Source organism: Cervus canadensis, chromosome 2 (assembly GCF_019320065.1).
Source record: "Cervus canadensis isolate Bull #8, Minnesota chromosome 2, ASM1932006v1, whole genome shotgun sequence".
In the NCBI taxonomy this organism is placed as follows: Eukaryota; Metazoa; Chordata; class Mammalia; order Artiodactyla; family Cervidae; genus Cervus; species Cervus canadensis.
This window is the reverse complement of record NC_057387.1, coordinates 78,380,824-78,395,215: the sequence shown is the minus strand read 5'-3', so window position 1 is coordinate 78,395,215 and position 14,392 is coordinate 78,380,824. Positions and strand designations below refer to the sequence as shown.

General features: G+C 33.6%; 1 protein-coding gene across 11 annotated transcripts in view; it reads left to right on the top strand.

The window, feature by feature from the left end:
• Nucleotides 1-14,392, top strand: part of ATG4C (autophagy related 4C cysteine peptidase) — a 100,433-nt gene that overhangs the window by 69,225 nt on the left and 16,816 nt on the right. For 10 of the 11 annotated variants that reach the window (XM_043461115.1, XM_043461109.1, XM_043461107.1 and 7 more), the window contains 3 exons: nt 207-285; nt 945-1,021; nt 6,200-6,319. In XM_043461115.1, coding sequence (XP_043317050.1) covers nt 207-285; nt 945-1,021; nt 6,200-6,319 — 276 coding nt within the window. The remainder of the gene's footprint in view (nt 1-206; nt 286-944; nt 1,022-6,199; nt 6,320-14,392) is intronic. The other variant, XM_043461116.1, reaches the window with a different exon arrangement.

Here is a 14,392-nt window from a genome sequence, read left to right as displayed (position 1 = left end):
GGCACATAGTAATTGTTTAATGTTGTTAAATAGAAGATAGTTTGGTAGACAAAAGGGTTTCAGAACACGGGGGAAAATGTAATAAAAATAAAACTGATGGTGAAAAATTTGCAGACTACTACTACTACTAGTAATACAAATTTAGTTGTTTTGAATAATTATCATTTGTCTCTTGACCCTAAATCTGAGTTAATTTATTTTGGCAGGGCATTTTAAGCCTTGAATATTGTGTGGGTATTATCGGCGGCAAACCTAAACAGTCATATTACTTTGCTGGATTTCAAGGTTAGTGGTTTAGTAAAGTATATTTCTTCTTTGTTTTCTTTTAAAAGTCAGAAAGTTAACATAGGATCATCCAGAAACAGGGTAAGTAACGGAGCAAAATGAGTACCTTATAAATTCATCAGTCCTGCCATAGCCATTCATTTGTCATTGATCCATAGTATAATTGGATTCTGTAAAACGTATATTTAATTTCTGTTATTGCATAAACAAGGCATAATTTATTGATTTTTACTAAACTTTAGAAGACATTGCTGCCATATTCTGGCAGTTGCTATTTACATATTTACCTTTTACCAGTTTTAGTGGTGCTAGTTGATGATAAAATGACAAGCAATATGTTCTTCCTGTCAGGATAAAGTAGTGCAATACATTTTTCATATGCAAACTGTAGAATATAATTGTGTGTTTGTGAAAGTAATTTTATCACCAAAAATTAAATGACAGTCTCATCACTTTATAAAAATTCTGCTTATACAAGCATATTTGATTATGCAAAAGTTAATCTGTCCTGTGCAAACCTATGTTTCAGTCAATGAATATCAGTCTGGCAAGCTGTTACTCCCAGATTTTTTTCAGCTATTCTACATAGAAATTGGATTGTAAGCAGTGTAATAATAAGGTGTTTTTTGAATTACTTGTCTTCTGTTTTGTCCTTGTAGATGACAGTTTGATTTACATGGATCCTCATTACTGCCAATCTTTTGTAGATGTCAGCATAAAGGACTTCCCTCTTGAGGTACTGTGGATAAAGAGCTGGTACTGTTTTCTTACCATATGAAGCAAACTCTTAATTATTCAGAGATATGCTAAGCAGCTATGCTTTTATGGTATTCCAAGTTAATAATAAATATTTTACTAATTTACAAAGCCATAATACATACAGTGGTCAAAGGTTAGATAATTTATTGCTGAATTTTAATTTATAATACACTGTCTTCTTCATTTATCTTTGTCTCTAACTTGTTAGATATCCTAGCCCAACCAAAATAAATGACCAAGCTTCCAAGTAATTTTGTACATATACAGCTGAACAGTACTGAAGAATTTAAAATGTTAGACATGTTTAAAGAAAGAAAGAAAGAAAGGGGGGAAAAAGAGAAAGAAGACAATGGAGTTGGGTTAGAATGACAAAATGATTGAAGGGGAGTGTGACATTATTTTGCTTTAAGTATATAATTAAGACAAGTTTCAGTGAAAACAAGAATAATGTCTAATAATTATTTCTAGCATTTCAGTAATTAAATCTTAGCCTCTAGTTAAGTTTCCATGAATTTTAGTTGGGTTTCTAATATTTATTTTAGCTTTGATTTCTTAAAGTCTTCTTTTCCTTCCTGTTGATCATTTTCTGAGCCAGCATTTACAAAATTTTTAAATTGGATTTGCAGTGTTTTGTTAGTTTCAGCTGTACAGCAAAGTGAATCAGTTATACTTGTATAGGATTATATTTCAGAAAATTCTGAGAGTGCATAAGTGAGAAATGTAACTGTTACATGATTTTGGTTCTTGTTTTCCCAGTTGATGCTTTTAGAGACTTTTTAAGTCATCTTAATCACTTGAGTGGCACATGGATCACTAATTCTCCAGGGCTTGACAAGTTGGAAATGTGGTTTAGTACTTTGTTTTAGTAATAGCTTGCTAGCTAATATTAATACCTAATAAGTATATAAGGGGTAGATTATGAAGATGGATAAAGCACAAGATTAAAATCTGGTACTAAGTGGTACATTATAAAACAGCCTAGCATTTTTTGTAGACTATTACCTCAACTAAAGTATGGGCAAGAAAACAGCTTTGCTTTTTACTTTCTTCCTTCACTATATGTTGCATATAAACTTTAATAAATATTTCCAGTTGACTAATACTGTGGGAGGCACTCTAGAATTGTGCTATGTGAACCACACTGTAAATCTGTTTCTGCTGCCTTGTGATCTTGTGGCACCGATTCCTATGCCTTCAGTTACATTTCCCATGTGGCTGTGTCAAATTGACTCCTTAAAAAAATAAATACTTGAGATTTACATGGAAACTTGTTCATAGTATTCTAAGCATCATCTAAAATAGGCAAATTAAAAGATTATTAGTGTCGGCTGTTTTGACCAGTAGAAAGAGATTATTCATCTGATATTTTGAGAGACTCTACAAAGATGCCAGGTCAGTGAATATCCATGTTATTCACACTGTTATTCACAAATGTCTACACAATCAATATTAGGAAGGTTGTAGCTCATTGGGAGACAGTTGCAACACTTCACAGGTGAGTCAATAGAAGCTTGAAGTGGGTGGTAGTGGGAATGGAAAATAATTTGATTTTAAGAGACTTTGTAAAGTAAAATTTGGTGAAATTAGATAACTTCTTAAAAGCACAGAAGCACTTATTTTTTATATATTGAGATGCCAGAAAGTGGGTTTAAGATGAGATTTAGCAGTGAGGCTGTGTTGAACTGTGGGTTCTCATTGTTAGTAGTTAGGACAGGGCAGAGTTTCAATTGTTTGGATGAGAGTACTCGTGGATATACATTATCTTATACATATTTATAATGTATATGTGTGTGTATGCAGGCATGTATCTGTATGTGTGTGTATATATTTAAGTTTTCTTAAACCAGAAACTATTGCTTCATGCTACTTCTGATATACTTTCAGAGTGACTGATTCTATCTCTTTACAAATACAAACATTTGGTTATTAAAGTATTGTTGTACTGTTCGTTGTTGTTTAGTCGCCAAGTCATGTCGACTCTTTTGTGACCCCATGGACTGGAGCCCACTAGGCTCCTCTGTCTGTGTCCCAGGCAAGAATACTGGAGTGGCTTGCCATTTCCTTCTCCAAATATTGTATTACCTTAATATTAACATTCTACTAATAAGGTTAAAAAAACCTTATTATAGATATGTTAGTCTCTTCTGATTGCTAGGCCCCCAATTCCAAGTTTCAGGTTTTAGGAGGTGTATACAGTGGTGACTGTTTTAATATATCCTTGTAAATTCAGAGCATAGTGGCACTAAAGCTATTAGAACGATGTGATGTGATTATGTAGATAGATGAGTGAATTCCTCAGTGAAAGATGTACCCTTTATGAATTACACATGTGAACTGCAGTGAGTAGGAGGTGCTTTTTAGTAAGGATGTATTCTCTAATTAGTTATCTTGGGAAGTTTATCTAAATCACCAAAATAACAGAACTACACTTAAAATTATTTGTTTCAGTATTATTTGTATGTTTAGGTAATAGAATCCACTCTTTGATATAATAAGTCTGGAAGAGTGCCTACCATTTGGTAGGTGCCTAGTAACTATTTTTTGAGGCAATGAATAAATATTGTATTGGAAAATGAAATAAATGGGAATTGACTCACTCTGGCCAGTTTTTTCAGTAAGTGTAGAAGTGTATCTAGTGATACTTGCTAAAATGTGTTTAAGTAGAAGCTGCTACTCTTAGCAAATCATCAGAATTTTAAAAACTAAAAAAGAAATCTAAGTGCATAGCGCAGAGAATTATCACAGAGTGAACACAGCTGTGTAATGCCACTTGGGAAAATACCTTAAGGTCTAAGTTGTTCTACAATAAACAGAATTGATTCTGAATTATAAATTAATCTTGGTTTGATTTCAGAATCTTCTTGGGTGAACAAACAATATGATTTAAATGGTATAAAATGCCTCTCTGAAATATGAGTCCTAGTACTCATGTAGGAGCACCAAATAGCAATTTGCAGTTTTCATTCATCAGAGATTTATATTTGTGGTTTTGTGAATAATTTAAAAAGTTTTTTATAGATATGAAAATAACTATGCTTAACTAGTGTTTGTCATTATTATCTATGGTGATGGAGACAATACAGTGAAATAGCACTAAGCCTATATTGATTTAGTCTTAATGGTTCTTAATGAAAACTTTAATTAATGCTTTAATATAATTTAGGGCATCCATGTAGACAAGTTAAGAAAATACTTTGTTGGACCATACAAACTTTTGACTCTTCTTTCTTATCCCCAAGTAGCAAAAACTAAACAAGCATTTCTTATTATTGGCTTTGGAAAGAGTTGGGCAAATGACTGTTGTTAGATATCTTGTATTGCAAATAATTTTTGTTTTGTAAATATGACCTAGAACTGTCCGAGCCTTAAATAGTAATACTCCTGTATATTGTTAACTACCAAATTTACCTAGCTCTTCTATACCTTTCCAGATCTGTTTTTAAATATCTCTTTATAAACAAAATCAGTAAAACAATGTTAGAAAAGTCCTGCTAAGACAGTTCTCATACTGATTAGAAAGATGGACGTTCCAGTTTAGCTGGGTTGAGTCTTACTGTACAGTAAGGGTTTCATAGTAGCTAAGGGTTTCACAGTAGTCACAGATTTAAAAACACATTTGTTTGGTTATTTATTAGCATGATGTTGGATTTGAACCTAATACATGACTAAACTATTGGTAAGGGGAAAAAAAACACTTTGAATATATTTGTTCTGCATATCCTCTGGTGATAATATGGAACATTAATTGGATCACAGGATATATGTAGGGGGAGAGAAAAGAGTGATTTTGATTGATCTACCATGAATATAAATATGAAAGTCTATATTTTTCTACCTTTTTATAGATGATTCCAAGTTTAAATTCCTTAGTTTTAGGCATTAAATGTAGGGAAATTTTAAGTTTATGGATTTATATACAGCCTAGATTATTGAGCTTATTCTTTAATTAAAAAATATAAAATGAAGAATTTCTCATACCTGTCTCCCATCTGCCAAGTTTTCTCCCTTTTCTCTAAACTTGTTAATTTTTGTATATCCTATGCAAATATGAATATATATTTTATGGCCCTCCTTTTTAACATAAACATTCTTTTTCTTATACATACAAAAAAAGATTTGGTTGCATCAGTGATTTTTAAGGACAAGTATCTGAGCATTTATGCAGTTAAAAAATGTTTTAAACCAAACACTAGAGTGTCATGGTGAGGAAGAAAGATTGGAATGATTAGCTTTATATTCTACCCTTTTCCTACTTTTGCATTCTCTAAAGATAACCAGATTCTACTAATAGCCACACCCTGCTGGCAAGAGTAGAGAGTCTAGAGCAGCATTTTTAGCCCGTTTGTATGTTTAATAACACTGGGACTACTGGAGAAGAGTGAACCAAGGGAAGAGGGCAAGGACCTGAGTAGAACAATTTTCACCGTATCCTGTGTGGGACGAAACAAGAACTTGAGGTAGAACTCGGTAGAAGAGTGGGTTAGGACAGTGTGAAGAGTGAACCAAGGGAAGAGGGCAGGGACCTGAGTAGAACAATTTTCACCGTATCCTGTGTGGGACGAAACAAGAACTTGAGGTAGGACTCAGTAGAAGAGTGGGTTAGGACAGCGTGCAATTGTGCTGATTGTGTCAGTTACTAAAACTCTCAAGTTGACCTCTTCGTATCATCATGGAACATTTTCATGAACCTGCATATTTGTTTACAAAGTCTTGGTTTTCTTATCCAAAGGTTTATAAATATTTAAAAAATCTCTAACTGAACAGACTTAATGGCACTTTCATAGAAATAGCTAATTTGATGCTAAACATTGTACTAGCTTATTCATGTCTTTTTCAGAGATAACATTTTTTTTTTTCCCTTCTGCAAGTGTTAGAAATGCACCCTGCTTTTGACACACTTCCTTTCTTTTGCAGAATGGCACTAATGTGTAAGGTGGAAATTTGGTAAACTGAATATACACAACGTTGGCTCTTATGTTTTACAACTTTGGATATTGGGAGGGATCATCTGCATAGGATATACTAAAACACCATTTGAAAGCATGTTTATAGTTTGGAGAATAGCTAGATAGCAAATTTTAAATGAAGTGATAATTTTGTATATAAAGTCCATTAAATAAAATAAATTAATCCTAAAGAACTTTTAAAATTACAGACATTCCACTGCCCTTCTCCCAAAAAGATGTCATTTCGAAAAATGGATCCTAGCTGTACAATAGGATTTTACTGTCGAAATGTTCAGGACTTCAAACGAGCTTCTGAAGAAATCACTAAGGTACTTTTATTTTAAATATCATAATAATATTTGTAAATGATCTAATTTTTATTAGAAATAGCCTATCAGAAGATAAGAATCCATAATTTATACTACAGTTATAAAATTTCCCCTTGAATGTTAATATTATTAGGAATATTGTGAACCAGAAAATATAACTTTGGGGATTCTTAGCCTTTGAGGATGATGAAACCACTTCTTGACCAGTTGAAAGTATTGACTGATCCACTAGGTGGCACTGTTGAAATAAAAATCTGTGCAAACTGTAGCCATGTGCAAGCAATTAGGTTATATTTTATTTGAAGATTTTAAAAGGGCAATACCTTAGGGGGTAGAAAAAAATTAATGAAGTATTTGATCAAGCCAAATTGTGCATTATTTCTTGTTAGTCCAAGTGCTTCTTTGATTTTTTTTTAAAGAGGAATGGTATTTTTGGATTTCTCAGAACTGCTTTATCAAATGAGCTGTGTTGTTACCTTCCAATAACCTTGTTTAATCTGATCTATTCTACTTATAGGATCTTTGAAGTAGGTTTATTTGACTCCTCTTATTACCTTTAAACTTCTGCATTTTTCTGGCCATTGAGTACTGCTAAAATATTTATAGGGCCTTAAGGTCTGTGTATATTTGGTAGTTTGGAAAGATTACTTATTTAGGAAGTAAGCATAATTGGATGGCTCTCTTTATTAGTATCAGTAGTTACAGATTATCACTTATGGTAAGTAAAGCCAGTACTAGAATCATTTTTAGGAATTCTTAGTTTGAGCTCAGTTATAATAGTTTGCCTTATAACTGATTTATTTCCAGTTAATTTTATTCAGGAAAATGGACATAGTGGGTTGAAATTTTATCTTTATAATGTAAAAATAGAATGAAAAAGTTAAGTAAAAAGTTTCATTTGAGTTAGGTTAGTTTACTTGACTTGCCATGTAAAAGAGGAAATTTAACAGGAATATGACAGAAAAATGAATGAGAAGAGGAGAAAATGAGATATGTGAGAACATTTTCTTATTCCTCATTTCTCACAGTTGTCGTCTTTTCACTCTCCTTTTCAACCTGAAGGGCCAAGTGAACATAAGGAAATATGTTTTCTCCATTTTCTCTTCTTTATTACTTGAAATTAGTATATACATTTGTATATTTCATTTTGACAATGCTCTGTCTTTAAAAGGTGTTATGTATGTACTAAAATATACAGATGCAGATGATACTGTAATATGGACTGATGTTGATGAACATTTTTCCATTAAAAAGTCCCATTTCTGTTTCCATTAGTTTATTTTCTATCTAAGTTGAAATAAGTATATTTAGAACAATGAAGTAATTACCTCTGGAATAGAAAACAGCCCGAATTATTATTACCAAATTGAAAAACAATTATATTCATAAATGAGTTGCATGTTGATATTTTCTGATTAAAAACAGATAGTTTTGTGGTTTTTATACTAATAATTATAGTTTTTATGCTGGAAAACTACTTAGAAGTTATTGTGCTTGATGTATCCTAGTGATATGCAATGTTAAAGCAAAGAGAAAACATGCTGAAATATCATATGGAAGTATTGAGAATTTTGCTAGAGTCTATTAACTTTGGTTTAATTATACTTTTTTTCTTAATAGTGTTTTGTAGCAGTATCAAAAACTCACTGTTTTAATTAATAGCTTGATCATTTACTTTTGCTTGGAAGATTGTAAGTTAAGCAGCTTTCCTTCTTAAAAGCTGAATTTGGCATTTTTAAACTAATTTTTTTTCTTTGAAAATTAAAACTTAAATTATTTGTTTCTATATAGGATATATTTTCCATTTTCTCATTTTGAAAATGAGGCCAGATAATCTAGATTCTCATGTTTAATTTGTAGTGCTATACGAATGAATATTCTAATGCTTTTGCGACATGAGTTTTAAAATGTTAATAAAAATTGTTAATTCAGTGTTTAGCAGAGCTCAGTCCAGCAAGTATCTGAATAACTATCATGTTGAAAGCATAAAATGACCAAGCCATAATCCCTGCTTTTGCTCTCAAGTAGCATTTATAGTTCAGGAGGCAGAATCAGAGAAGAAGACATGCATTACATTGAATGTGATAAGCATTCATACAGAAATAGAAATAAATTGATAGGGGAAGGAAGAAGGTTACAATGAGAGAGATGTCACGTCCAAGTCAAAGTTCTGTATTGTGATGGTGATATTTAATATGGGCCTTAAAGTGCGGGCTTACTTCCTATTGGCTCAGGGAGAAGGGAGTGTGCTTCAGCAGGGGAAATAACAAAAGGAAAGGTATCGGAAAAGAAAAATGTAGTTTCTTTAGAGAGTGGCAGATAGTCCAATTTGTTAGGGGCCATGGATACATGTAGGCAGTATTTCTGTCTTCTAATGACCTGAATCAGAAGTCCTAGAGATTTGGCCTGGGACCCTTCATTTCTAACAAACCTCCCAAGTAACCTTGTACATCAAATTTGAGAACCACTGATACACAACCCAAGGTGTAATACTTGATGTTTTTAGGTGACAGTAGGACAAATACTCTAATACTTATATATACGTATTCATAATAGAAAAGTATAGCTGGCTTATTAAACGTGTGGTTTCCTCCTTATCATTGACCTGTACAAGGCTATTTGAGTTAAAATTCTGAAAAGAGGGACTTCCTTAGTGGTCCAGTGGCTAAGACTCTGCATGCTCCCATTGCAGGGGGCCTGAGTTCAATGTCTGGTTGGGGAACTAGATCCCACATGCCACACCTAAGACTAAGTGCAGCCAAATAAATTGATTAATTAAAAAAATAAAATTCTGAAAAGAAAAATGTTCATTAATTGTAATAGAGATGACATATACAGTGAAAATAAGGAAACACTATAGTAAATAGTAAAGGATGAGGCTAGAAAAGGAGGTTGGAATAATATTGTAGAGAATTTTGAATGCCAGGCTGAAGAAGTTTGTACTTTTACAATATGTTGACATTATTAGATTAGTTTTTAAAGATGTCAAACGTACAGAAATATAGAGGATAGCATAATAAATACCCATGGGCTATTATTAAGCTTAAGGAAAAGTAAAGCCCTCATATATTATTGAAGTGTATTACCCTTCCCCAATCTTATTCTCTTATTCCTTCCAAGTGGCAACCACTATCCTAAATTAGTATACTTGATATATCCATAAACAACATATACTGTTTTGTATGTTCTTAAACTTGTCATTAATTATATATTTATATAAAAATATATATATCCTTTTGGAACTTTTTCATTTGACTGACTTGGAGATTTTATCTGTTCATGTTGGTCTAGCTGATTCATTTAAACTGCAAAAGAGTAATACTTTTTACAATATCTGTTCACTTCAGTCACTTAGTCGCGTCCGACTCTTTGCGACCCCATAGACGGCAGCAAAGAGACGGCAGCAGACCTCATTGGACTGCAGCATCCCAGGCTTCCCTGTCTATCACCAACTCCCGGAACTTGCTCAAACTCATGTCCATTGAGTCGGTGATACCATCCAACCATCTCGTCCTCTGTTGTCCCCTTCTCCTCCTGCCTTCGGTCTTTCCCAGCATCAGGGTCTTTTCCAATGAGTCAGTTTTTTGCATCAGGTGGCCAAAGTATTGGAGTTTCAGCTTCAGTGTCAGTCCTTCCAATGAACACCCGGGACTGATCTCCTTTAGGATGGACTGGTTGGATCTCCTTGCAGTCCAAGGGACTCTCAAGAGTCTTCTCCAACAGCACAGTTCAAAAGCATCAATTCTTCGGCACTCAGCTTTCTTTAGACTCCAACTCTCACATCCATACATGCTGCTGCTGCTGCTGCTGCTAAGTCGCTTCAGTTGTGTCCAACTCTGTGCGACCCCATAGATGGTAGCCCACCAGGCTCTGCCATCTGTGGGATTCTGCAGGGAAGAACATGAGTGGGTTGCCGTTTCCTTCTTCAATGCATGAAAGTGAAAAGTGAAAGTGAAGTCGCTCAGTTGTGTCCGACTCTCTGTGACCCCATGGACTGCAGCCTACCAGGCTCCTCTGTCCATGGGATTTTCCAGGCAAGAGTACTGGAGTGGGTTGCCATTACCTTCTCTGCATCCATACATGACTACTGGAGAAATCATAGCTTTGACTAGATGGACCTTTGTTGGCAAAGTGATGTCTCTGCTTTTTAATATGCTTTCTAGATTGGTCATAGCATTTCCTCTAAGGAGCAAGCGTCTTTTAATTTCATGGCTGCAGTCACCATCTGCAGTGATTTTGGAGCCCAAGAAAATAAAGTCTGTCATTGTTTCCATTGTTTCCCCATCTATTTGCCATGAAGTGATGGGACCAGATGCCATGATCTTTGTTTTTTGAATATTGAGTTTTAAGCCAATTTTTTCACTCCCCTCTTTCACTTTTATCAAGAGGCTGTTAGTTCTTCTTTGCTTTCTGCCATAGACTGGTGTCATCTGTGTATCTGAGGTTATTGATATTTCTCCTGGCATTCTTGATTCCAGCTTGTGCTTCATCCAGGCTGGCATTTTGCATGATGTACTCTGCATATAAGTTAAATAAACTGGGCGACAATAAATAGCCTTGACGTACTCCTTTTCCAATTTGGAACCAGGTCTGTTCCATGTCCAGTTCAAACTGTTGCTTCCTGACCTGCATACAGATTCCTTACAAGGCAGGTCAGGTGGTCTGGTATTCCCATCTCTTTAAGAATTTTTCATTTTGTTATGATCCACACAGTCAAGGGCTTTGGCATAGTCAATAAAGCAGAAGTAGATGTTTTTCTGGAACTCTCTTGCTTTTCCTGTGATCCAGTGAATGTTGGCAATTTAATCTCTGATTCCTCTGCCTTTTCTAAATCCAGCTTGAATATCTGGAAGTTCACAGTTCACATACTGTTGAAGCCTGGCTTGGAGAATTTTGAGCATTACTCAAAATTACATTTTACAATATAGTACATTAAAAAAATTTTTTTTGAATTTTTGAAGTATAGTTGATTTACATGTAGGTTAATTTCTGCTGTATAGTTATACATATATATTCTCAGTTATATGTATGTATATTCCTTTTTATGTTATATCTATTGTTTTATCATGATGTATTGAATATAGTTTCCTATGCTATTCAGTAGGACCTTGTTTATCTATTTATTTAAGTATAGATGTTTAATGTCTTTTTTGTGTCTATTGTCCATCTGTATGTCTTCTTTAAAGAAGTAACTGTTTAGGTCTCCTTCCCATTTTTTGATTGGGTGGTTTTTTTTAAAATATGGAGTTGTATGAGCTGTTTGTATATTTTAGATGTTAATCTGTTGTCAGTTGCATCATTTGCAAATATTTTCTCCCATTCTGTAGGTTGTCTTTTCTTTTTCTTGATGATTTCCTTTGATGTGCAAAAGCTTGTAAGTTTGCTTAGGTCCCATTTGTTTATTTTTGCTTTTCTTTCTTTTTCCTTGGGAAACTGATCTAAGAAAATACTACTATGATTTATGTCCAAGAAGGTTTGCCTGTGTTTTCTTCCAGGATTTTATGTTGTCATGTCTTATATTTAAGTCTTTAAGAAATTTTGAGTTTATTTTGTATATGGTATGAGGGAGTATTCTAATTTCATTGATTTATATGAGGCTGTCCAGCTTTCCCAACACTGTCTGCTGAAGAGACCATCTTTTCCCCATTCTTGCCTCCTTTGTTGTAGATTAATTGATTGTAGCTGTATGGGTTTATTTCTGGGTTCTCACTTCTGTTTCATTCACCTATATGTCTGTCCGCCCCTCCCCCCCCCCCGGTACCATGCTGTTCTGATTACTGTAGTTTTGCATTATTGTCTGAGTTCTGGGAGAATTTGCCTCCAGCTTTGTTCTTTTTCCTGAAGATTGCTTTTACAGGGTTTCTTGTTGTCCCATATAAATGTTAGGATTACTTGTTTTAGTTCTATGGTAAATGTCTGGGGTAATTTGATAAGGATTACATTAAGTCTGTGAATTGCTTTGGGTAGTACTCCCACTTTAACAATATTAATTCTTCGAATCCAAGAGCATGAGATCAGTTTGTTCTTTATATCTATGAGTCTGTTTCTGTTTTGTTTGTTCATTTGTTTAGTTTTATAGATTCCACATATAAGTGAAATCATGCAGATACTGGTTTTCTCTGACTGAGTTATTTCACTTAGTATAATACCCTCTAGGTCCATGTTGCCTCAAATGGCAAGATTTGATTCTTTTTTTTTTGACTGAGTACTATTCAACTGTGTGTGTGTGTGTGTGTGTGTGTGTGTGTGTGTGTGTGTAAAACATCTACTTTATTTGGTCATCATTCAGTGGACATCTAGGTTGCCTTCATATCTTGACTATTGTAAATAGTGCTGTAATGAATATTGGGGTACCTATATCTTTTTAAATTAGTGTTTTCATTTCTTTGAGTAAATACCCTTAATTAGAATTGCTGGATTGTGTAGTAGGTTGAGTTTTAGTTTTTTGAGGAACTTCATAACTTTTCCATACTGCCTACAGCAATTTACATTCCCATCATTAGTGCATGAAGGTACCCTGTTCTCCACATCCTCACTAGCACTTATGTTTTGTCCTTTTGGTAACAGCCATTCTGATAGGTATGAAGTAATAGCTCATTATGGTTTGCTTTGCATTTCCCAGATGATTAGTGAAGTTAAGTATCTTTTATTGTGCTTGTTGGGCATCTGTGTGTTACGTTTGGAAAACTGTTTATTCTCATCTTCTGCTTATTTTCTAATCAGGTTGTTTGTGTTTTGATATTGAGTTATCTGAGTTTTTTATATAGTTTGGATTTTAACCCCTTATAAGGCATGTAATTTGCAAATATTTTCTCCCATTTAGTAGATTGTCTTTTCATTTTTTTGATGGTTTCCTTTGTTGTGCAAAAGCTTTTTATTTTGTTATAGTTCCGCTTTTTAAATTTTTGCTTTTGTTGCCTTGGGGTGTTAAAGTTTAAAAAATCATTACCAAGACTAATGTCAAGGAGCTTGCTACCTGTTTTCTTCTAGATGTTTATGGTTTCATTTAAGTCTTTCATCCATTTTGAGTTTATTTTTGCATACGGTGTGAGAAAGTAGTCTGATTCTTTTACATGTGGCTGTCCAGTATCCCCAATACCATTTATTGAAGAGGACTTTTTTCTGCCATTGTGTATTGTTGTTTTCTTTGTCTTAGATTAATGAAGCATATGAACGTGAGTTTATTTCTGGGCTCTTTATTCTGTTCCATTGATCTGTTTCTGTGCCAGTACCATACTGATTTGATCACTATAGCTTTGTAGTATAGCTTGAAATAAGGGAGCTTGAAACTTCCAGCTTTGTTCTTCATTCTCAAGAATCTCTCTGGATATTTGGTGTCTTTTATGATTTCATATAAATTTTAGAATTATTTGTTTCCTTTATGCAAAAAATGCCATTGGTAATTTGATAGAGATTACATTTACTGCAGATTACTTTCAGTAGTATTTTAATAATATTGAGTCTTCCAGTTCAGTTATTTGTCTTCTTTAGTTTCTTTTGTCATGTTTTCAGAGTACAGGTCTTTAACCTTCTTGGTTAAATTTACTCCTAGGTATATTGTTCTTTTTGATGCAGTTGTAAATGAGATTTCCTTCATCTCTTTTTTTGATAGTTTGCTATTAGTGTAAAAAAAAAAAAAAAAAAAAAAAAAAAGAAAACTGGAAAAACACAAAACACAAATATTTGTAGGTTAAACAGTGTGCTACTAAACAATCAAGAAGTCAATGAAGATATCAAAGAGTAAGTTTTTTTAAGAACCTTGAGACAAATAAAAATGAGAACATAACTTTCCAGAATCTGTAGACACAGCAAAAGCAGTTCTAAGAGGGAAGTTCTTAGTTATAGAGGCCTACCTCAAGAAAAAAGAAAAATCTCAAATAAACAATCTAATTTTATATTTCAGGGAACTAGGAAAAAAAGAACTAACAAAACTCAAAGTAGTAGAATGTAGGAAATAATAAGGATGAGAGCAGAAATAAATGAAAGAGATTTAAAAAACAATAGAAAAAAGATTAATGAAACTAAGTGTTGGTTCTTTGAAATGATAAACAAAATTGACAATGTACAGCCAGA